Source organism: Bolinopsis microptera, chromosome 1, assembly GCF_026151205.1.
Source record: "Bolinopsis microptera isolate Bmic1 chromosome 1, MBARI_Bmic_1.0, whole genome shotgun sequence".
In the NCBI taxonomy this organism is placed as follows: Eukaryota; Metazoa; Ctenophora; class Tentaculata; order Lobata; family Bolinopsidae; genus Bolinopsis; species Bolinopsis microptera.
In genome coordinates this window covers 2,607,141-2,630,973 of record NC_087072.1, presented here as the reverse complement: position 1 = coordinate 2,630,973, position 23,833 = coordinate 2,607,141, and the positions used below count along the sequence as shown (strand labels likewise).

The following is a 23,833-nucleotide window of genomic DNA, read 5'->3' as shown; positions in this document are numbered from 1 at the left end:
ATAGAATGGTATGTGCTTTTAGACAGGTTCTCAGCCTGTACAGTACTCAGTACTGAATGGTATTCAAAACAACCCACGTACTTCTGTATGAATGTCTAATTGTATTTCAAACGCAGATTTTCAAATGAGTTTAATATTGATAAATATTATATATATATATATATTTCGTTGCTGTACTCCTACACATCAAAAGTCGGTGTTGATTAGATGTTCGAAATTCTTTGCATCATTTATTAAACATCGTTATCTCAAATTATTTGTTATATAGTGGTGTTGAAAGTATTAAAAAGTGTATATATACTGTATATTGTTAATCAGTGATTAATAATAATAAATATAATATAAACTAGACCTGCTTGAGGGTAACCAGGATGGTACCCAAAATCGGAAATCCTAATTAACTAGCAAAGATAAAAGGGAACGATAGAGAAATAATAGATGTCAATATTATACAGATAATATAAGATCAATAAATCATATACATAATATATATAATATTGATAAATTAACTTATTTCCTAGGTCAGGATTGGATGCCTTGCAAGAAAACTGATGCCAACCAGTTTGTAATGATATGAGTTAAGAACCACTTTATCAGCTGTAGCCTGTATGCACAGTGTCTACTATTGCAAGAAATGTTCTATTGATTTCCCTAGTGTATCTCGTTATGTGAAACACAGAAAACTCTTTTGTCAACTTGGTCGAGGTAAAGAGGATTTAAATGAGGGTATCCCGGAAGATGGTATTGGCAAGGTAAGATCTTCATAAACGGTGGTAGATGAATGATTTTTTTCTATTAAAAATGTGCCAATATTTTAACCAGAACTCCTCGCAATTTGCATGGTACGTTTACATTTGGTACCAGCCACCAGGTCAGAACTTAAATGACAATATTTCCCGGAAATTATCGGAAAATACCAACATTCTCTGGCGGAGCAGTACTAAGTTTATTAATTAATTGTGATTCAATCATCCAGTAGAAAATTATAAATTCTTTCGTTTATCTCTCATCATTAAATCATAAAAATTGCAGCTTTCGATTGCAGAAGCGACTAAGAGAATAAGTCGAGCTATAGAGTTGAGAACCAAAGAAGTTGACCCGGCCGTGTACCATGCTGTAGAACAAGTCAGACTTTACAAAAAGAAAATACGTAGTGATGGTGAGATTATATTGTATTGCCAACTTATAAAAATACATGTAGTGAAATCAAGCTGTTAAAAATACCACCCATAAACGACCAGCACATTGTCCATTGAGGACTGAAATCTCTGGAACAAAGAAATGAATTTTGCTCGATATGGATCATTTAAAAGTACTAAGATCAAATTTTAGCATCAATACTCACCTATAATATTAGTCAGGGAACTTTAATAACGAACCCCGCGACCATCATAATAAGACACAGTAAAATATGGCCTGATAAGTTAGAAGATCCATCCCAAAAAAATATTTGTTAGTGTGCTGGTCCCTTAAAGTTATCATTCAACAATCGGCAGAGGAAAATCGGGGTGAGTAAAATTACTATAATTCATCAAGGCGAAGTCTGCCTCATATGTCCGGTAAAGCTTCTCAGCCAATTCTGGGTCCAGCTTAGATAACTATTCCTTGGCTCGCAAAGCAGATGATTGCTTCCTGGGGTCACTTGAACGGTCATAGAATTCATGTAGTTTAATAGAGGTGTTGAGTCGCCGTTAAATATCCAGACTGAGTACGTGACTGTACTCCAGAGGTATAATTAGTTCATACCTGGCTTCAGGAATACACAATACTCGGTGATGGGGTTTGAAATGGCTGTTTACCCGGTGTAAATTGTCCACCAGCCACCGTGTGTACTGGATAAAAGTACTGGATAAAAGTAGGGTGCTTCTGAGTATTATCGATAATGTTATCCTTCTCATTCATCTCCTGTACTATCCTCCTCGCCATGTGCCCTGGCCATAGATTTTCATATTTAAGAGCAATACTCGGTCTACCATCCATTGTCTCATTTGATAGTTTATCTCTGAAAGCTGAGACAAGTCGGGTCCAGGGGTTTCGAACTACAGCGAAACTGAAGATCTCTTCACCACTTTCCTCACTAACCTGCTGGTAAACCAACTTTCCCACAGCATTTTGTAGCTGGTACCGTTTAGAGTATTTGGAGTGGACATCGTTTATTTTGCTTTGCTCTAAACGTTGTTCTAGAGCACCTCCTTAGAGGAACTCTATCCAATTAGAGCACCCTGACTTGGGGATTCCAGTAAATACTGTCCTTATTGTTGGGAAATATAAAGTATGTTTGGGTGCTCTACAGTTCCATCTACCCGGTAGAACATCTTTAATTGAATAGCCTAGAATGGAGAGTGTTCATTTGTCTTTCAATCCATTCTTGTGTCAATGGATGTAGAGGTGCATCAGTAGACGCAGATGTATCCTTTATGTTGTTATATTGAGAAACGTTGAGTTTGAAGAAATATAAGAGTCCAGAGAATACGATAAACAAAACGAGGGCTCTGATCTTGTGAACCATCTCTCTCTGGGCAAAGTAAGATTATTACAAATGAGGCTTAACGTATTTCCCAAAGGCTACAAATGAAACAAGTAAAATGGGTAATTGGGTAACTGTGTGATTTATAAACAAATACCCAGCATCTCTGTCCTCCGACATATTCATTACCTGGTTGTGTCCTGGTTAATTACCAGGTTAATTACCTGCTTAATTACCTGCTTAATTACCTGCTTAATTACCTGGTTAATTACCTGGTTAATTACCTGGTTTATTACCTGGTTAATTACCTGGTTAATTACCTGGTTTATTACCTGGTTAATTACCTGGTTTATTACCTGGTTAATTACATGGTTAATTACCTGGTTAATTACCTGGTTAATTACCTGGTTAATTACCTGGTTAATTACCTGGTTGATTATTTGGTTAATTACCTGGTTAATTACCTGGTTGTGACCTGGTTATGACTTCGGGATACTTAATACTAGTCTATGACCACTGTTTAATTAATGTTAATCACTGATTTTACAAATTATTTATATATTTTTATTGTAACATTTTATCACCCGTTAACAACAATTATAGTGTGATTTATAAACAAATACCCAGCAGCTCTGTCCTCCGACATATTCATTACCTGGTTGTGTCCTGATTAATTACCAGGTTAATTACCTGGTTAATTACCTGGTTAATTACCGGGTTAATTACCTGGTTAATTACCTGGTTAATTACCTGGTTAATTACCTGGTTAATTACCTGGTTTATTACCTGGTTAATTACCTGGTTTATTACCTGGTTAATTACCTGGTTAATTACCTGGCTGTGACCTGGTTATGACTTCGGGATACTTAATACTAGTCTATGACCACTGTTTAATTAATGTTAATCACTGATTTTACAAATTATTTATATATTTTTATTGTAACATTTTATCACCCGTTAACAACAATTATATTATTGTTCGTAATGAATGCTCATTTTCCAGGTAAGAAAATAAACGAGCAAAGAAATGAGGTGTTAAAGAGATTAGCAGATTTAAAGCAAGAAATGAGGGAATTGGAGGCAACTTTCACCGAGAAGAACAAGAAATACGAGTCGATCAAAGCTTACAGCAAAGTATCTGCTCTTGAGGTAAATTTGGAATTAGCAACTGTTGTACTCTCCTTTCACGAGTGTACACTTCATTTTAGACTGTTTCTTCATATGTTGTTATCGGCCTTTTGTTCTATATCTCATTACACACGGTTAGCAAGCTTTTTTCCACCTCACTTTTCATAATACTTAATTAGGCTTAACTGTCACCGATTTTCATACTTGTTTTCACGTGTTCATACTTGTTTTATTACATCTACTGGCTAGGTAACTGGAACAGAAGAACTTCTTGACGAGCTACATGACCTTAAGAACGCTATAGTTTATCTAGAGGATGAGATCGCCTCGAATATCGATTGTCTTCATCTTGTAAGTAAAACCTATGTTAGTGATTTTAAATATTTTAATAGATCATGAGTATCAGAATTTGCATTTTAATATTAAAATGATCTTCGGTAACGGTAACTATAGGAAGTAAAGTTTAATCTTATGTTAAACTGTGATTTCTTCAATTAGATTGAAAGCGGGAAATATAAACCGAGTGAAGCTCGCTTGCCTGAGAAACCAGACACAGTTCTAGATAACATATCCAGCAAACGAAACATCCGGGAGCACAGCACACGAAAGCATAGTACTCGAGAGCATAGTACTCGAGAGCATAGTACTCGAGAGCGAATCCAGCTACCAGCATTGAAAATACACACTCCTCTCTTGACCCCTCTCACAAAACCTGTAACACGTGATCTGACACGTGATCTGACACCAACACAGGAGGTGGACGGTAGAGAGCATTCCAGGGCGACCTCAGCTCCCAGGGTCTCCGTGCGACAAACTATACATTCGCTGGTCAGTTTTCAGAATCTGTATTGCATCATTTTAACAACTCACTTTTTAAAGTTTCATGACAACTTATTTGTTGTCATGGTATAAGATTTGGGATCAATAGAAACAATAATAAAGATATTTTTGAAAATAGTTAGGAGGGAAAAAGTGGGGCCCCTCCACAGGCCGTAGAGAAGGCAGATCCTGTTGTCAAGGTAACGACACACAAAAGAATTATCTTCGCTACCAAATTTATTAATAGCATGTTTGCGGGACCCGATGTTCTGTACATTCATGTTATTAATGTATGAGTCATTGATCTAAACTACTCGTGAAGTCTCACAAGGTTGTGCTACTTCTCAATTACTGTTACCATAGCAACAGATGTTACCTCGTCTCCCTACAATATAATATCTGAAATATTACTGAGATTGTAACCCTGATTCGTAAAAGGCACAAAAGTTATATGATATGCTGGGTCTTAACATTTCGATTACCGACTTAACACCCTGAAATGTGTTCCCTAATGTGCCAAAAATGTTTAGGACTGTTGTCTTTCATGCCTCCGATTTGTCTGTTGATATGTAATTTAAAACTGTATATTATACAAGTCGAAATCTACGAAATACACCATAATCTCCCTCAGAGACCAAATTTTCACAAAATCTGACCTGTAATTCTGTGAACTCCTTTATGAGTGATGCTCTTCTGATTTCTGGCTAGAAAATATTTGATTTCATCAATAATTGAATTGTAGGCTCTTAATCTACTTTAGTAAGGCAGCGAAACGAAAACAAGAATAACTTATGAACATCTATATTGTCTAAATAATTGCAGTTTTGAAAGAAAATATTTTCATATAGAACATATTATTATCGTTTAACAAAATACCATGCCTCATACTCTATCCACAGAGTATGAAGTAGTGCAGAAAGAAGGGCCTGAGGCCAAAAATAAATCTCATAATTATCTTCCGAAAGCAGTCCTTGCTGGCTTGCTTATGAATGGCGAGGAATTGGTCTTGAAATGTACTCTAATATCATATTAGTCCCAAGTAATACATTTGGTCTGTAGATGTAATGATATTAGTCACGTGCAGCCCCTCCTTTACAAATTTACAGGTATATCCATGAAACTCGATTGAACATAGCATTAGATTATTAATGAATTGCAAGCTGGTGTGTTTAAGAGAAACACTGTTGATCCTCCAATGCTTTGTCAGCAGAGGAGTTCTCAGGCCAACTGTGCACGTCAAAGGTAAATTGCTGGTTGATTACTCAATAAAATGTGAGTCGTGCTTTTCGAAATCTTGTCCTCATATACAATATATATGCAGCATTTGCAAATTCATCCATCTCATTATTTTTTTTTTAGTTTTCATTCACTTGACATTTGGAGCCATTAAATTTTGACATTTGATGCCATGTCCCGAAGGCCCATGCGGACCCAAATCAAATTAATTGTCGTCCACTAGCCCATCAGTGTAGTTTCTTATGTGTAACTTTTAGCATGCAGAGACTTCTTATCGAATTTGCATTCAGGATAATGATACGGCATCAGTCGTGTCCGCAAGGACTCTGAAACCTGGGTCAGCCGATTCTGTTGTTTTGCTCGGCAAACTTCAGAGAAAACGAGACATTATACTTCTCAAACGTGAGGTAAGATAACGTATGTTGAATGTTGATAAGTATATATTGTCGACGTATACGTGCTGAATCAATTGATGGTGTTAAACGATCGAATTTCTGGTTCAAAATTCCCGTAACCAACATGAGGCCGCGCGCGGCAACTGTCGTATCTGCCAAATGATAAATAAATGGAGAAAGTACCAAATCGTAAATAAAGTTTGGCGCGTTTATTCAACAATTTTTCAGTCGATCACTTATGTTATGTAACGACGTCCACCATTGAAATGTCAACCTCTTAAATAAAGCCTTTACAAAATTTTATTTTATGCCTCAGATTCAGGCCATGGAGCAGGGAGAAGAAGAAGGGGTTAGAGATGTGCTCTCTGATTCTGCTCTCATCCCGTACCTTCCTGAATCCGGAGTTGTTGTTTACATAGACTACCTTACACCAACATTCCATATTTCTGCTAACCTTATGTTGACCGTGATAAGGTAGGATATTTATCTCCAATCCCAAGACTATCTGTTTTTTGTGTGAAGATTATTAAACATAAATTTAAAGGCAGTGGGTACGTTTGTTTGACTTACTTCACCGCTGCAACAATATATCGCTACTTCGGATCGATCAAAATTTGCAAGGTTACATGAATTCGATAACCAATAATTTCTGAATCACAGGGACTCAAAGATAGTTTGTCAGACCTCCACATTTATAGTGACCCCCGCTTCACATGTATCATTCCTGGGTTATCACGAAACGTTCCCCAATCTAGCAGTTTCTAACGATACCTACCTGTATTCTTCTATCAGAACAGTGAGTGGAGAATATCGCTTAAATGATAGCTTTAAAATTGCAGGAATCTACAGTTTAGACTCAACTGTGATGAAAATTGGTTGCCCAAAATATATATAATGCTCCCTCAAATGGTTATTTTAAGACATTCATATCCAAATTATGCAAAGTTATGAAAAATGTATCATGCACGAAACCTGGGACAATCTCACATAATAATTGTATATTGATTGGTGTGAGAGAGTGATGCTACATCTCCCTTTCTATCCCAGTTGGAAGGAGAAGAGTTGGGATGGTGTTTGTTCAATTTATTCTCTGATAGAACACTAAATTCTGGAGCCTGGAGAATTCCTCTAAAATCACCTCCTTTTTCCCACGATCTGGTATCCACACTATACCACGGGGCCAGATCTCTCAATTACAGCCTAAGATTAAGGTTAGTGCCTAGCAGTCTCTCTTAGAACTGATGTTAACAGTTGTGTTCTTGTCCATGGTATCATCTAGTTGTGTTCTTGTCCATTCTTGGCTTCTCGTTATTTCGGTTATATTGTTTTTTCTTCCGTTATCAGGTGTTCAGTTACGTCGGTACATGATGCAATGTTGACTGCACCGAAACTAAAGCTAGCGCAATATAAAATTCATAATCCTGGTTTTGAAGACCGGCTCATTATCAGCAACAACGTGAACAAACCGGAGAATAAACAGGTGAATAGTTTAATTAGTGCCGACAAAAAATACTTGGAATCGCGAAAAGCCGAAAACTGTACTTTAAAATTCTCCGTAAAATGCTGATGTCTGTAAAAGTTTTTTTGTGAATCAGCGATATCGTAATGCCAATTGCCAATTTCCTTAGAAAATTGTTAGAAACCAATCGCAAGAGAAAGTAACTGAAACCTACGGCCCTCCTGACGACTTCGACCCAATCAAGGTTTAAAATTGTTACCTTATTCGCCCCCAGTCGTTATCAAAATATTTCAATTCATTGAAATTTCCCCTCACTCTCTGTAGCCTTCAATCTCATCGTTTCTAACAAAACATTCCTAGATACTCCGAAAAGGCAACAAATCGACACCTATCAGACCGATGCCAGCCCCTGCTAAAACCGCGACACCTGCAGTTGAACTGCTTCCAGTTCCAGAGCCACCTGAACCAACTGAAACCCCCGAAAGAATCAAGGGACTACACTACCACACCCTGATCCTCAACCAGCCCTCTTTACCACCCTCACTCTCTGTTCACGTGCAGTACTGTGAGATTGATGAGGAGTATAACATAAAGAACAGTGTCTCCTTCCCCTCCTCTTCTCAGCCTGTCGCACAACCCTTCTCAACCAGTACTCTTTAGATTACAAGACACTGGAGCTAGCCTGGAACCAGGAGGAGATAGTGCTGATATTTACTTACAAGGATGGAGAGAGCAATGTAGTTGGGTGGAGCTGGGCGCTCTATTCAGATAAGAGGCTGGAGCTGGAGGTGTTCAAACCTCCTATTCCCTCCTTCTCCAAACTCGCTCAGGTGAGAAAATTGTGTTCAAAGTTTTTATTGATCTCTTATCGTTCAGCGCTCAAAACTTAAACCTATTTTTTTGTTGATAAAATCACCCATATGCTCTCCCAGTGGCTGGAAGAGCTTGAGACAAACGACATTGCCACTGTTGAGGAGGAGTTCACTAGGATTGCTAACAGCGGATTACTGGTCAGGTACTACGACTCTAAAGAGTGGACGCCTCGTTTCCCTGACCGACCAGATGACTATTTCCTCCTCCCTCAACCAAGACTACCTACTGGTCAGCAGCTATGTAGTCAGCCATTAAATACTTAAGTTCGATATCTGTACTTGATTCCTGATTCAGGTAAGAACTATACTGTAATTGAATAGGGTGTAGAATATCGAAGCTTGGATTCGTCCAAGACTGATAGGAGAATATAAATGTGATTTTAGAATAATTGGAATCTAACTTCAGGGGCATTCAGACATGTGGAACCGAAACCAAACTTTACGGTACATGACAAAAACAGATCAATAACTCTGATAATAGGTATACTAAGATTTGTCGTTTATAAAAAATATCTCACCATTTTTAATTAATACCTACTAACTTCTGCAGCTATGTATCAAGTATTTTGAGTAGAAACATATCTGTTACCCTACGGATCTATACTTATTATCCTAACTCCCCTGACATAGTGACATAATCCACCCCCCCCCCCCCCCCTGACATAGTCGACCATAATCCATCCCCACCCCCCTCTGACACCGGTAATCCTTGTTGGTCCCCACCAGTGTGCTCCAACCAGTGTGCCCCACCAGTGTGCCCCACCAGTGTGCCCCACCAGTGTGCCCCACCAGTGTGCCCCACCTGTTACTAACAGCTATCTCCCCCACCAGTGTGCCCCATCTCCCCCCAAAACAGACGGGGCACGTTACCTACCCTCCTGTGTGACAATCTCACGAGTAACTGGTAGGATATTCGACCGGGACTTCAACATATTGGGACCCCAGATCTCATCCAGTGTGGTGCTGGACAGTGATATCTACAACCCAATCTACAAGTACAGCGTCAAGCTTCCTGGAGACCTGCCAAAAACTAGTATCACAGTGCTGAAGTTATACACTCTACACGCTATAACAGGTAAGTTCTGTGAGCTGATAACTGATTACGGGCTGTACCATCCTGGCTTATTTCATGAGTTACTTTTCAATATGTTTTACCGGTTACGTCAGTGGAAATACAAGGAGATTTAATCTAGATGTTCAGGACAGCTGACAACAGTAGGTTACAGTCTGCTAAATCTGTTCTGCAAGCGTGGTACTGTCCTGGAAGCAGAAGCAACGGACCCCTCGGTGGTACTCAACAAGGGAGCCATGCAGTTACCCCTACATATAGATGGCCCTGACGCTGGTCTCCCTCTCATGATGGATTCTCTCAAGGTGAAGTGTAAAGAGGTGTCTTATAGTGGTGGTTCTTTTCCGCATAAGCATTTTAACGTCAAAAAACTCTCGAATTTGAATTAGAGGGCAAGAGAATCAGATGGATTTTATCTATTAATAGGACCCTTAACAGAGCAGTAAGTGCCTCCGTAGCTCGGTGGTTAGAGCACTGGTCTTGCAAACCAGGGGTCACGAGTTCAATTATCGTCGGTAACTGAGTAGATTTTTCTTGCACGCGCGGATTGGAATGCTCGCCATACTTAACCCAAACCTACCTGCTCTTAACAGGACGTGTACTGTGCCCCCCCCCCCCCCCCCATACTTAACCCTAACCTACCTGCTCTTAACAGGACGTGTACTGTTCCCCCCCCCCCTCCATACTTGACCCTAACCTACCTGCTCTTAACAGGACGTGTACTGTGCCCCCCCCCCCATACAGGACGTGTACTGTGCCCCCCCCCCCCCCATACTTAACCCTAACCTACCTGCTCTTAACAGGACGTGTACTGTGCCCCCCCCCCATACTTAACCCTAACCTACCTGCTCTTAACAGGACGTGTACTGTGTCCCCCCCCATACTTAACCCTAACCTACCTGCTCTTAACAGGACGTGTACTGTGTCCCCCCCCCCCCCATACTTAACCCTAACCTACCTGCTCTTAACAGGACGTGTACTGCCCCCCCCCCCCATACTTAACCCTAACCTACCTGCTCTTAACAGGACGTGTACTGTGCCCCCCCCCCCCATACTTAACCCTAACCTACCTGCTCTTAACAGGACGTGTACTGTGCCCCCCCCCCCCCATACTTGACCCTAACCTACCTGCTCTTAACAGGACGTGTACTGTGTCCCCCCCCCCCCCATACTTGACCCTAACCTACCTGCTCTTAACAGGACGTGTACTGTGTCCCCCCCCCCATACTTGACCCTAACCTACCTGCTCTTAACAGGACGTGTACTGTGTCCCCCCCCCCCCCCATACTTGACCCTAACCTACCTGCTCTTAACAGGACGTGTACTGTGTCCCCCCCCCCCATACTTGACCCTAACCTACCTGCTCTTAACAGGACGTGTACTGTGTCCCCCCCCCCCATACTTGACCCTAACCTACCTGCTCTTAACAGGACGTGTACTGTGTCCCCCCCCCCCCCCTATACTTGACCCTAACCTACCTGCTCTTAACAGGACGTGTGCTGTGTCCCCCCCCCCCCATACTTGACCCTAACCTACCTGCTCTTAACAGGACGTGTACTGTATCCCCCCCCCCCCCATACTTGACCCTAACCTACCTGCTCTTAACAGGACGTGTACTGTGCCCCCCCCCCCATACTTGACCCTAACCTACCTGCTCTTAACAGGACGTGTACTGTGTCCCCCCCCCCCATACTTGACCCTAACCTACCTGCTCTTAACAGGACGTGTACTGTGCCCCCCCCCATACTTGACCCTAACCTACCTGCTCTTAACAGGACGTGTAATGTATCCCCCCCCCCCCATACTTGACCCTAACCTACCTGCTCTTAACAGGACGTGTACTGTGCCCCCCCCCCCCCCATACTTGACCCTAACCTACCTGCTCTTAACAGGACGTGTACTGTGTCCCCCCCCCCCATACTTGACCCTAACCTACCTGCTCTTAACAGGACGTGTACTGTGCCCCCCCCCCCATACTTGACCCTAACCTACCTGCTCTTAACAGGACGTGTACTGTGCCCCCCCCCCCCCCATACTTGACCCTAACCTACCTGCTCTTAACAGGACGTGTACTGTGCCCCCCCCCCCATACTTGACCCTAACCTACCTGCTCTTAACAGGACGTGTACTGTGCCCCCCCCCCCCATACTTGACCCTAACCTACCTGCTCTTAACAGGACGTGTACTGTGCCCCCCCCCCCCCCCATACTTGACCCTAACCTACCTGCTCTTAACAGGACGTGTACTGTGTCCCCCCCCCCCCATACTTGACCCTAACCTACCTGCTCTTAACAGGACGTGTACTGTGCCCCCCCCCCATACTTGACCCTAACCTACCTGCTCTTAACAGGACGTGTACTGTGCCCCCCCCCCCATACTTGACCCTAACCTACCTGCTCTTAACAGGACGTGTACTGTGCCCCCCCCCCCCCATACTTGAACCTAACCTACCTGCTCTTAACAGGACGTGTACTGTGCCCCCCCCCCCCCCCATACTTGACCCTAACCTACCTGCTCTTAACAGGACGTGTACTGTGCCCCCCCCCCCCATACTTGACCCTAACCTACCTGCTCTTAACAGGACGTGTACTGTGCCCCCCCCCCCCCCATACTTGAACCTAACCTACCTGCTCTTAACAGGACGTGTACTGTGCCCCCCCCCATACTTGACCCTAACCTACCTGCTCTTAACAGGACGTGTACTGTGCCCCCCCCCCCCCCATACTTGACCCTAACCTACCTGCTCTTAACAGGACGTGTACTGTGTCCCCCCCCCCCCCCATACTTGACCCTAACCTACCTGCTCTTAACAGGACGTGTACTGTGCCCCCCCCCCCCCCATACTTGACCCTAACCTACCTGCTGTTAACAGGACGTGTACTGTGCCCCCCCCCCCCCATACTTGACCCTAACCTACCTGCTCTTAACAGGACGTGTACTGTGCCCCCCCCCCCCATACTTGACCCTAACCTACCTGCTCTTAACAGGACGTGTACTGTGCCCCCCCCCCCATACTTGACCCTAACCTACCTGCTCTTAACAGGACGTGTACTGTGCCCCCCCCCCCCCCATACTTGACCCTAACCTACCTGCTGTTAACAGGACGTGTACTGTGCCCCCCCCCCCCATACTTGACCCTAACCTACCTGCTCTTAACAGGACGTGTACTGTGCCCCCCCCCATACTTGACCCTAACCTACCTGCTCTTAACAGGACGTGTACTGTGCCCCCCCCCCCCCCCATACTTGACCCTAACCTACCTGCTCTTAACAGGACGTGTACTGTGCCCCCCCCCCCCATACTTGACCCTAACCTACCTGCTCTTAACAGGACGTGTACTGTCCCCCCCCCCATACTTGACCCTAACCTACCTGCTCTTAACAGGACGTGTACTGTGCCCCCCCCCCCCCCCCCATACTTGACCCTAACCTACCTGCTCTTAACAGGACGTGTACTGTGGCCCCCCCCCCCCCCCATTCTTGACCCTAACCTACCTGCTCTTAACAGGACGTGTACTGTGCCCCCCCCCATACTTGACCCTAACCTACCTGCTCTTAACAGGACGTGTACTGTGCCCCCCCCCCCCCATACTTGACCCTAACCTACCTGCTCTTAACAGGACGTGTACTGTGCCCCCCCCCCCCCCCATACTTGACCCTAACCTACCTGCTCTTAACAGGACGTGTACTGTGTCCCCCCCCCCATACTTGACCCTAACCTACCTGCTCTTAACAGGACGTGTACTGTGCCCCCCCCCCCATACTTGACCCTAACCTACCTGCTCTTAACAGGACGTGTACTGTGCCCCCCCCCCCCCATACTTGACCCTAACCTACCTGCTCTTAACAGGACGTGTACTGTGTCCCCCCCCCCCATACTTGACCCTAACCTACCTGCTCTTAACAGGACGTGTACTGTGTCTCCCCCCCCCCCCCCATACTTAACCCTAACCTACCTGCTCTTAACAGGACGTGTACTGTGTCCCCCCCCCCCATACTTGACCCTAACCTACCTGCTCTTAACAGGACGTGTACTGTGTCCCCCCCCCCATACTTGACCCTAACCTACCTGCTCTTAACAGGACGTGTACTGTGCCCCCCCCCCCATACTTGACCCTAACCTACCTGCTCTTAACAGGACGTGTGCTGTGTCCCCCCCCCCCCCATACTTGACCCTAACCTACCTGCTCTTAACAGGACGTGTACTGTTCCCCCCCCCCCCATACTTGACCCTAACCTACCTGCTCTTAACAGGACGTGTACTGTGCCCCCCCCCCCCATACTTGACCCTAACCTACCTGCTCTTAACAGGACGTGTACTGTGTCCCCCCCCCCCATACTTGACCCTAACCTACCTGCTCTTAACAGGACGTGTACTGTGCCCCCCCCCCCCCCATACTTGACCCTAACCTACCTGCTCTTAACAGGACGTGTACTGTGCCCCCCCCCCCCATTCTTGACCCTAACCTACCTGCTCTTAACAGGACGTGTACTGTGCCCCCCCCCCCCCCCATACTTGACCCTAACCTACCTGCTCTTAACAGGACGTGTACTGTGCCCCCCCCCCCCCCATACTTGACCCTAACCTACCTGCTCTTAACAGGACGTGTACTGTGCCCCCCCCCCCCCCATACTTGACCCAAACCTACCTGCTCTTAACAGGACGTGTACTGTGCCCCCCCCCCCCCCATACTTGACCCAAACCTACCTGCTCTTAACAGGACGTGTACTGTGCCCCCCCCCCCCCCCCATTCTTGACCCTAACCTACCTGCTCTTAACAGGACGTGTACTGTGTCCCCCCTCCCATACTTGACCCTAACCTACCTGCTCTTAAGAGGACGTGTACTGTGTCCCCCCCCCCCATACTTGACCCTAACCTACCTGCTCTTAACAGGACGTGTACTGTGTCCCCCCCCCCCCCCATACTTGACCCTAACCTACCTGCTCTTAACAGGACGTGTGCTGTGTCCCCCCCCCCATACTTGACCCTAACCTACCTGCTCTTAACAGGACGTGTACTGTCCCCCCCCCCCCCCCATACTTGACCCTAACCTACCTGCTGTTAACAGGACGTGTACTGTGCCCCCCCCCCCCATACTTGACCCTAACCTACCTGCTCTTAACAGGACGTGTACTGTGCCCCCCCCCCCCCCCATTCTTGACCCATACCTACCTGCTCTTAACAGGACGTGTACTGTGCCCCCCCCCCCCCATACTTGACCCTAACCTACCTGCTCTTAACAGGACGTGTACTGTGCCCCCCCCCCCCCCCCATACTTGACCCTAACCTACCTGCTCTTAACAGGACGTGTACTGTGCCCCCCCCCCCCATACTTAACCCTAACCTACCTGCTCTTAACAGAACGTGTACTGTGCCCCCCCCCCCCCCCATACTTGACCCTAACCTACCTGCTGTTAACAGGACGTGTACTGTGCCCCCCCCCCCCCCATACTTGACCCTAACCTACCTGCTCTTAACAGGACGTGTACTGTGCCCCCCCCCCCCCCCCCCCATTCTTGATCCAAACCTACCTGCTCTTAACAGGACGTGTACTGTGCCCCCCCCCCCCCATACTTGACCCAAACCTACCTGCTCTTAACAGGACGTGTACTGTGCCCCCCCCCCCCCATTCTTGACCCAAACCTACCTGCTCTTAACAGGACGTGTACTGTGCCCCCCCCCCCCCCCATTCTTGACCCAAACCTACCTGCTCTTAACAGGACGTGTACTGTGCCCCCCCCCCCATACTTGACCCTAACCTACCTGGTCTTAACAGGACGTGTACTGTGCCCCCCCCCCCCATACTTGACCCTAACCTACCTGCTCTTAACAGGACGTGTACTGTGCCCCCCCCCCCCATACTTAACCCTAACCTACCTGCTCTTAACAGGACGTGTACTGTGCCCCCCCCCCCCCCATACTTGACCCTAACCTACCTGCTCTTAACAGGACGTGTACTGTGTCCCCCCCCCCCCATACTTGACCCTAACCTACCTGCTCTTAACAGGACGTGTACTGTGTCCCCCCCCCCCCATACTTGACCCTAACCTAGCTGCTCTTAACAGGACGTGTACTGTGTCCCCCCCCCATACTTGACCCAAACCTACCTGCTCTTAACAGGACGTGTACTGTCCCCCCCCCCCCCATACTTATAACCTACCTGCTCTTAACAGGACGTGTACTGTGTCCCCTGCTCCTGGCTGCTAGTAAGGCTCATGTACACCTCTGATGATGGTTCTATACCCCTGATGCCCTCTTACAATGATGGAGTGTACGCTGATAACCACCCCAATCTCTCTGCTACTGAAATATTCGTTCTCGACTCTTACAGAAAGAGACCTATCACAAATGGTTCGGATCCAGCTTTTATGTAATATTATTCTTTACCAAATGCCAAGAAATCAGACCATCAACACACATTACCCACTCAACCAGTCTTATCAAACTCATATATAAGTTGTATCCCATTCTCAATGATAAAAAAGTGTTATTCTTGCTTAAGGCTTAATTCACAACGTTGGCGCTTTTGTTATTTTTAATTTTATCTTGTCATGCTGATTCAATTTTTCCATTCTTATCTTACGTTAAGAATATTGCATAAAACTGTACGTAAATACTCCTCTCGTGGTTGCGAAGAAACTGTGTAACTTGTAATAATGCTTGAAAAACCTTAGATCACTAGTCCGGTGGCAAAAGTATGACTCAGATAAGACTAAGAGCCCGAGAGCCGCCTGAGGAGCCGCCCAAGTGCCGCCGGACTTATAATCTAGTAAACAATCAAGTAAATATTCCTATTGTGACAGGTAAAAAAGTGTGTAACGTGGATCCAACCCCCGCTGCTGTGATCAAGAAGTTGACCCGGCACAAAGGACAAGCAATCAAGGACATGGTTCCCGCTGAGATTATTGAGTATTCACCTGAGTTTGGGGTCGGAGTTAAAGTTGTCGGCGTGAAGGTAGTGTTTGATAAATTAAGTTGTGTAATGTGTATATGTATTGATTTAATTGCGATGAAAATCGTGGCTTCTATCTTTACGAATTGTAATTCCGAACCGAGTTGACTACCGGAGTTCAATTCCAGAATCAAAAATATCTGGAAAGCGGACCATATATAATAAAACAATTATTTATTTGTAATAGAACAATTATTTATTTTTACGGCACAATCAAACAATATCAATAATATATAAATCAGTGGAATCTTGAGGTTTTAAGGCGAAGGCCACTTCTCACCTTTGGATTTGAGAGTGACCTGCGCTTGAAACCCATCAACCATCCACTACGTCAATATACTTATTATACAAATATAGAAAATATAATAATCTAAAATTCTTTAAAAAAAGGTGGGAGGGTGACGTAAAATTTCGCGATAAAATATGAGTTTCTCAGAACCTGAGTTCGCGAGAGCCCGAGTCCACGCTGTTCACCTACCTACGCCTGAGCACGAGGGAGACAATGTTCAAGTTTACAGACCACCTCCTTTATAACGAGTGTGTGCAGTTTAACATCGGTCACAAGATCAAGTGGACGGATCAGATCCACTACTTCAAACACGTGACACCCTCTCCTGATGTCTTCCTCCTCGTTCAGGTGGGAAATAATGCTATCGTCATTGTTGGGAATTGTTAAATAATCTTCTGCAGTAAAACTTACCCGAGCTATACTACGTTAACGATGAATTTTAATACCGATTTCACTGAAAGAACATGTGTCTGTTCAATATGTGGCTACAGAAACAATAACTAAATCTTTATTTCAGTTTCTAGAGCACTTCAACGATCAATTCACCATGGTAGGATGGGTACAAATACAAATATTCAGTCACGCTGGGCCTATGACGTTTGTTAACAGAACCAATAGATCTGAGATGCCCCTCACATTGGGATCCCTTGATCCGTCCAGACAGTCCCGTCCTTTAGATCTGAAGTCTGAACTGGATTCTGAAGGTGGTGCTCCCTATGCAGTGGTAGAGGTATAGCATTAACACGTTAAATATTATAACTTACACAGTGGTAGAGGTATAACACGTTAAATAACACAGTGGTAGAGGTATAACACGTTAAATAACACAGTGGTAGAGGTATAACACGTTAAATAACACAGTGGTAGAGGTATAACACGTTAAATAACACAGTGGTAGAGGTATAACACGTTAAATAACACAGTGGTAGAGGTATAACACGTTAAATAACACAGTGGTAGAGGTATAACACGTTAAATAACACAGTGGTAGAGGTATAACACGTTAAATAACACAGTGGTAGAGGTATAACACGTTAAATAACACAGTGGTAGAGGTATAACACGTTAAATAACACAGTGGTAGAGGTATAACACGTTAAATAACACAGTGGTAGAGGTATAACACGTTAAATAACACAGTGGTAGAGGTATAACACGTTAAATAACACAGTGGTAGAGGTATAACACGTTAAATAACACAGTGGTAGAGGTATAACACGTTAAATAACACAGTGGTAGAGGTATAACACGTTAAATAACACAGTGGTAGAGGTATAACACGTTAAATAACACAGTGGTAGAGGTATAACACGTTAAATAACACAGTGGTAGAGGTATAACAAGTTAAATAACACAGTGGTAGAGGTATAACACGTTAAATAACACAGTGGTAGAGGTATAACACGTTAAATATTATAACTCACACAGTGGTAGAGGTATAACACGTTAAATGTTCTAACTAGTATCAGTTCAGCGGCATAGTAATTTGTATCGGTTCAGATTTCGCTCGAAGTCTAAGTTAATAATTAGGTTAAGTCTAGGATAATCGGGTTTTACCTGGGTTTGACGCAATTATGCACAAGATGTTTCCTTTACAAGTTACACATTAAGTTTTGCTGGCGGTAATAAGTTGTAAGATAAGATTATAAAGTATAATAAAAGTAAAAAAATATATAAACTGCTGACTTAAAGATAGAAAACTTACAGGTGTTTGACACACGTTTCTCAAGTGAGAGCAGGGCCATGGACTACGAAGTAGACCACAGTTACATCACACTCGCCGAGAAAGGAGTTGATTTCATCGCGCAACAGATGTCTGAGTCAAGAGATTTTATACAATGAGGATGTTTTCACCATTTTTATTGGCGATCCTGACGCTAATGAGTGTCGCTAATTTAACACGTTTTTAAGAATTAAGTGTATTTTTCAGTGAACGCACAATTTATATATTTTCAAAACTTTTGTAAGGGTAATCTGCGGTAGATTTGTAAAAAAATTAAGCGAATTTGTAAAGAATTTTGTACAGTGAAGTTGTTGTGTAGTACTAGAACTTCTCATTCTTATCAGCTTTACAAGAATTTAGATTTCATTTCGACAAATGACCGATGATTACATTTTGCCTAGGAATTTGATGAGTCGGTTGTCGCAAGGAATGTCGAGATTGTCTTCTGGTAGTGCAGCTGGCGATGAAGTATCTTAGAGTATATATCCTAGAGTATGCCAAACTTTACATACAAAAATATCTGTTGTATTATCGCCTTACTCGACCAAGCAGTGCCATTTCCGAGCTACAGTTCACGATGCATTAAATCATGCGCCGAATAGATAAAAGTATGTCGTTTTCTACTAATCTTTTTCAAACCGGTTTTTAGCCCTAAACGAAAGTTTTGTTAGGGCTAGTTAAAATCAGTGCAACTGAGATGGGTATTTGAAATTTTGACTGTATTAGTTGACTGCCAGGAAACACTCAGCGGTAAACTCTGGCCGTAATCCGACCATGGGTTTCCAAGAGATTACCCTGAATCATGCTCAAAATATTTATAGCTTATCGAATTTGATACTGAGATATCCGTGGAAGTATGAGATACGAAGTAGCAATGAGATCACTAAATTCTCACAGACGTGAATTTGAGAAGCAGACTCCTGTGACCTTACCATGCCAAATACAGTACCGTGGTATAACTTGATTTTCTATTTTAGGGTACATCATGTTACATATCTCTATGTTGAAAGATAAGAGTTGTGGTAAAGACTGTCGCGTGATCACCTCCTATATAAGATACCCCCGCTCTACTCATCGTCACATTTTAACAACGGTTTGTCTTCCTAATATACTATTACTTCGTTTATTGCAAGTTAACCTTCATCTGTTTTACCATGAAGATCATCGTTCTTCTTCTTAGCCTTGTTGCTGCATCATCGGGTATGAAGCTTTCTCGAGTCCATTATTTCATTTATCAGTATTATATTTACTAGCTGGTAAGATCTAAGATGAGAAGTACGTACCGTACCCGGCTTAAAGTACGTACCGTGCGAACTTCTCATCATAGGGTAAGATCGGTATACAATAAACAGTAATCAAGTTAAGTCATGTTTATTTTAATTTCATTGTTTTTAGTCTAATTTGAAATTACCAACCTAGAATTGAGTTGATAGATTGACATAACATTTGTAAAATTCCGCCAGCTTACAGCCTCAGTAAGTATTACATAACATTTGTAAAATTCCGCCAGCTTACAGCCTCAGTAAAGACCACGGTAAGATATGCACCCTGTGTATCGCTACTTTGGAGGAAGTTAAATCTGCTGCTACCAGCGATGAAGTAGAGGTTAGTTGAAGGAGTCAAGTATGTTAATTAAAGTTCATGTAAAAAATACAACTTTTTAAAAAAGCCACGTGAAATAGGTTTTATAAGAAAATGTGATTCCAATTTGCATATTGAAATGATAATATAGCTTCAAAATTTCAGAATCTCTGCACAGAAGTAGCAGTGACAGTGTGTGCGGTTATGCCCAAGGCACACCGTGATGACTGTAAAAAGTTCGTCAGCAGTTTTATGGAAGAAAACTTCAATATAATCAGAGAGTTTACGAAGATCTGGGGACCCGAGGATATTTGCCAGATGGTCATGCTCTGTCCTAAAGATAATGGTAGGTCATCTTCTCCGTTCATTTGAAAAGAGTATAACATTTATCACGAATAAATTTATATCATCATAAGACTATGATCGATTTTTAAGGCAGAATATAAGAATGTTTTATATCAGCTCGGTTTTGAAATGAAGAACTAAAAACCCTCGATACTAAGCGTTAACTCTATTCAGTGAGTGCAGTGGAAGGTAAGGTTTGCACCGTGTGTACTGACTCAGTAGCCATGGTCAGATTCCTCCTTACTGACCCTAACCTGGAAACAATGATCAAAACTTACGTCGAGACTGCCTGCTCTGTAACCGGCTCCCTCGCTCCTCTGGTAGGATTATATATCAACTTGTTGTAGAATAATCTTAGTTTATTTTGTTAGCTGACTCTTTTTCTACTGATGGTGTAACCAAGGTTCAATTGGTCCATTATAGAACCTTGTGCTAGAATGTCTGATGAACATTATCTTTATGTTATAGTGTTAAATAATAAATACCCATTATACCCCTCAGTGTATGAGAGAAGTTGGTCAGCTAGTCGATCTTGTATTCTCTGAGGTTAAAACCATGTTCGACAATCTCAAAGATGAAGATATCTGCAAAGCTGCACACATGTGTGCTCATGACGGTAAGTACATGGCGAATTTTGGTTGCATTTTACGATATTTTCCTTCCAGAAACCGCTTTCCTTTTGGACCAGCAGGTTTGCTAGTATGAAATCCGATGACCATATTGGAATGGAGAGTCGTGTAATACTCTAAAATACTCGTTTCCCCAGGAACCGTTCTCTACCAGCCCTTCTCTGCGGCTGTCTCCTCTCCCACACCAACTATGTGCGATGCTTGTACTGCAACTGTCAACGAAATTGAGGCTTTCATGGCTATGGATGAGCTGGTGAAGCTTATGGAAGATGTCAGTAAAATTGCCTGCACTTTCCTTCCCATCGAACATTTGACTGACACGGTAAGAGTTTTTTTGCCTAAGAACGCTATTTCAAGCTTAGCTTGAATATATTGGTTTAAGTTGAGCGCGTTTCATCAATCGATCTTGATTCTCGTCAAACTTTCCCTCTTATTCAACTACTACTCCCGCTCTTTCAGTGCGAGGAAATGACTCAAGACTTTCTGGATGAGTTCTTCTTCAACCTCAAACAGTTCATGAACGATTTTGATGGTCTCAAGATCTGCCAAATGGCCCACGTCTGCGCAAGCGGTAAGCTCCCCTTGAATGTATTAACTTGGGGGGGGGGGGGGGGGGCTAACCTTTCCTTAAATCCGTGTATTCTTATAACCGGACACTCTCAATTCCGCTGTTTATGTTCTACTGTAAGGCTTAAACCAACTCCAGCCCTACCAAACATCCTCATTTCACCCTGAACTTCCCCCAGAGGACGTGTTCACGTCCGGACTAGAGCTCTCGTCCGTCAGCCCTCTGTGTGACGTGTGTGAGGACTTCCTCCATCTTACCCGGACAGCTATGACTAACCCCGCCCTTGAAACTGCCGTAAACGCGGACGTCAAAGTTGCTTGTGCTTTCACTGGATTCTTCCACAAAAAGGTGCTTGCTGTTAGCTGTTTCTTAGTAAACAAAACTCACTAATCAATTCAAGTTTAACTATGCTTTCCGAAAATTATAATATTTTATTTATCTTAACCCTCAATATTCCGTCAATACACGAGCAATATTTTGATAACGAATTTTCCAGTGTGAATCGTATGTTGATGCGTTCACTGATGCTATTTTCGGAGAAGTCAGGGACACTTTCGAAAAGTTTGATGATCACAAAACTTGTGTCCTTTTCAAATTCTGCGAAGGTAAACCTAATGCAACATTTACTCATTTTCAATAGTAGTGATCATCAAACATGTTGTCAATGTTACAGTAAGAATAAAACATCATGTTCAAACTTCAAAACACAAATTGCTTTTCTCATAAATTCTGAAATTTCAACGTTCTAGATACCGGCAACAAGACAACTGTGTGTGATGTTTGCATGGATTCATTCGGCGAGGTGTCCGAGTTCATGATTAGTGAGAACCTGAGGAAACTGGTGACAGATGGTGTTGATCTAGCCTGTAGAGCTTCAGGACCCCTCAGCAGAATTGTGGGTATAAATTGCATGATTCAATATCAATACTATATTTAATACGTTCCTAAACTCAATATTTACTCCTGAGTATAAATTGCAATTTCAATATCAATACTGTAATACGTTCCTAAACTCAATATTTACTCTTCCTTTATCTGCCTTTCTGAACTTTAATTTGACAGGCTTACATTGCACACTGAAGTGTGTTTCCATATTTCATTCATAATAACTGAAACAGCATTGATAATGATGCCAACCGATCTTAATAGCTTACTTTTTATCGTAGTGCAAAGAAGAAGCCAATAAAGTGATCGATATCATATTCGGTGTCATTGACAAAGTTTTCGAGATTGAGACAGCAGAGAGATTCTGTGGCCAAATCCACCTCTGCAAAAGACCAGCTCTCTTTTAGAAATCTTCTGGTAAGTTTTCTGAATTGTGCTAGACTGGTGACGTCACAGAAAATTGTGCCCTTTTATAATTGTTTTGTCTCTCAAACCGTTATATGTCTGATAACTGTTTGTATTTTACTTCATTTTCAATCTCAGATCAAGAATAAAAAGATATTCAGTGGTAATGGAGAAACAAAGACGACCGCTCAATGAATACTCTTTTTTGGCTGTATTGAAGATGGAACAATGTTTTTAAAAAAGGATAATTGACTGAACTTTCAGTTTTAGATTATTTTTGGGTTCGATTCCTCAGTATCTATGATTAGATTTGTATTCTTTTCGGGATCTCTTTTAATCATTGAGACAAATTTGTGGTATTCTAAGTTTATTTATCATTTATATTACTAAAAATAATACCTGTGTTTTTATTTGGTTTACACTTATGAGCTTTAAAAATCAAGAAATATTAATTTGATTAACTATTTAAGACTATGGACTAGTCCAGTCGTTTAACTAGTACTGTGCTGGACGCCTTATTTGTACATGCTGGACGCCTTATTTTTTCAGACTCAGATTTGCAGAGACGGTAGATTATTAAATGTTGCATCTGATCTGAAAAAATGATGTGAAACAGATTTGAAATGATGAAGTTATCAAGCATTTTGTGTATCTCGTTAACAAAATTGACTGGGTGATTATGTGACACCGTGACACGACACGTTAATTGGGCAGCCTTAACGATTCCCATAATCATAATGTTTAACGGGGTCACCTTATCACGTGATTAGGTAAGCCAATCACCTGATCACACGTAATGAATAAACTCGTTATGCTTCATATTTCGGTGATCTGAGAAGCTATAGCTCTCATTTTCTCATTTTCAGGACAAACGTTGATTGACGACGTGCAAGAATGCTAGTTTGCGCGGCGCGTCAAAGCGGCGAAGTCCTCCAAGACAAACGTAATTCGAATTGCAAAACACAATTCAATAAAATTTGGCTTGTATCACGGTCGTTTCATGCACTAGG

General features: G+C 42.9%; 4 protein-coding genes across 5 annotated transcripts in view; 3 read left to right on the top strand and 1 right to left on the bottom strand.

The window, feature by feature from the left end:
• Positions 1-263, bottom strand: part of LOC134817255 (cilia- and flagella-associated protein 58-like) — a 67,899-nt gene extending 67,636 nt beyond the window's left edge. The window contains exon 1 of the mRNA XM_063826398.1: positions 250-263. The gene's annotated coding sequence lies outside the window, so the exon portion shown is untranslated. The remainder of the gene's footprint in view (positions 1-249) is intronic.
• LOC134817291 (double-stranded RNA-specific adenosine deaminase-like) overlaps positions 1-23,833 on the top strand; it is a 536,580-nt gene that overhangs the window by 50,957 nt on the left and 461,790 nt on the right. The window lies entirely within an intron of this gene.
• LOC134814494 (uncharacterized) lies at positions 520-18,538 on the top strand. Of its 2 annotated transcripts, XM_063822634.1 has the most exons (21): positions 520-752; positions 1,033-1,159; positions 3,471-3,616; positions 3,845-3,946; positions 4,094-4,423; positions 5,941-6,057; positions 6,362-6,519; positions 6,706-6,841; positions 7,093-7,256; positions 7,390-7,525; positions 7,674-7,748; positions 7,865-8,334; positions 8,437-8,605; positions 8,783-8,857; positions 9,233-9,451; positions 9,578-9,750; positions 15,620-15,797; positions 16,250-16,401; positions 16,835-17,035; positions 17,205-17,417; positions 18,395-18,538. In XM_063822634.1, the coding sequence occupies exons 1-12, from the start codon at positions 609-611 to the stop codon at positions 8,162-8,164; spliced, it is 1,935 nt and encodes a 644-aa protein (XP_063678704.1). In that variant the 5' UTR covers positions 520-608; the 3' UTR covers positions 8,165-8,334; positions 8,437-8,605; positions 8,783-8,857; positions 9,233-9,451; positions 9,578-9,750; positions 15,620-15,797; positions 16,250-16,401; positions 16,835-17,035; positions 17,205-17,417; positions 18,395-18,538. The 2 variants fall into 2 exon arrangements, with proteins under 2 accessions (XP_063678704.1, XP_063678712.1); XM_063822642.1 differs by lacking the exon at positions 7,674-7,748.
• LOC134821960 (prosaposin-like) lies at positions 19,481-23,219 on the top strand. Its single transcript, XM_063832796.1, has 12 exons — positions 19,481-19,610; positions 19,921-20,015; positions 20,157-20,337; positions 20,511-20,656; positions 20,838-20,952; positions 21,103-21,287; positions 21,425-21,536; positions 21,712-21,881; positions 22,030-22,138; positions 22,283-22,428; positions 22,700-22,835; positions 22,962-23,219. Exons 1-11 carry the CDS (start codon positions 19,565-19,567, stop codon positions 22,823-22,825), a joined length of 1,431 nt encoding a protein of 476 aa, XP_063688866.1. The 5' UTR covers positions 19,481-19,564; the 3' UTR covers positions 22,826-22,835; positions 22,962-23,219.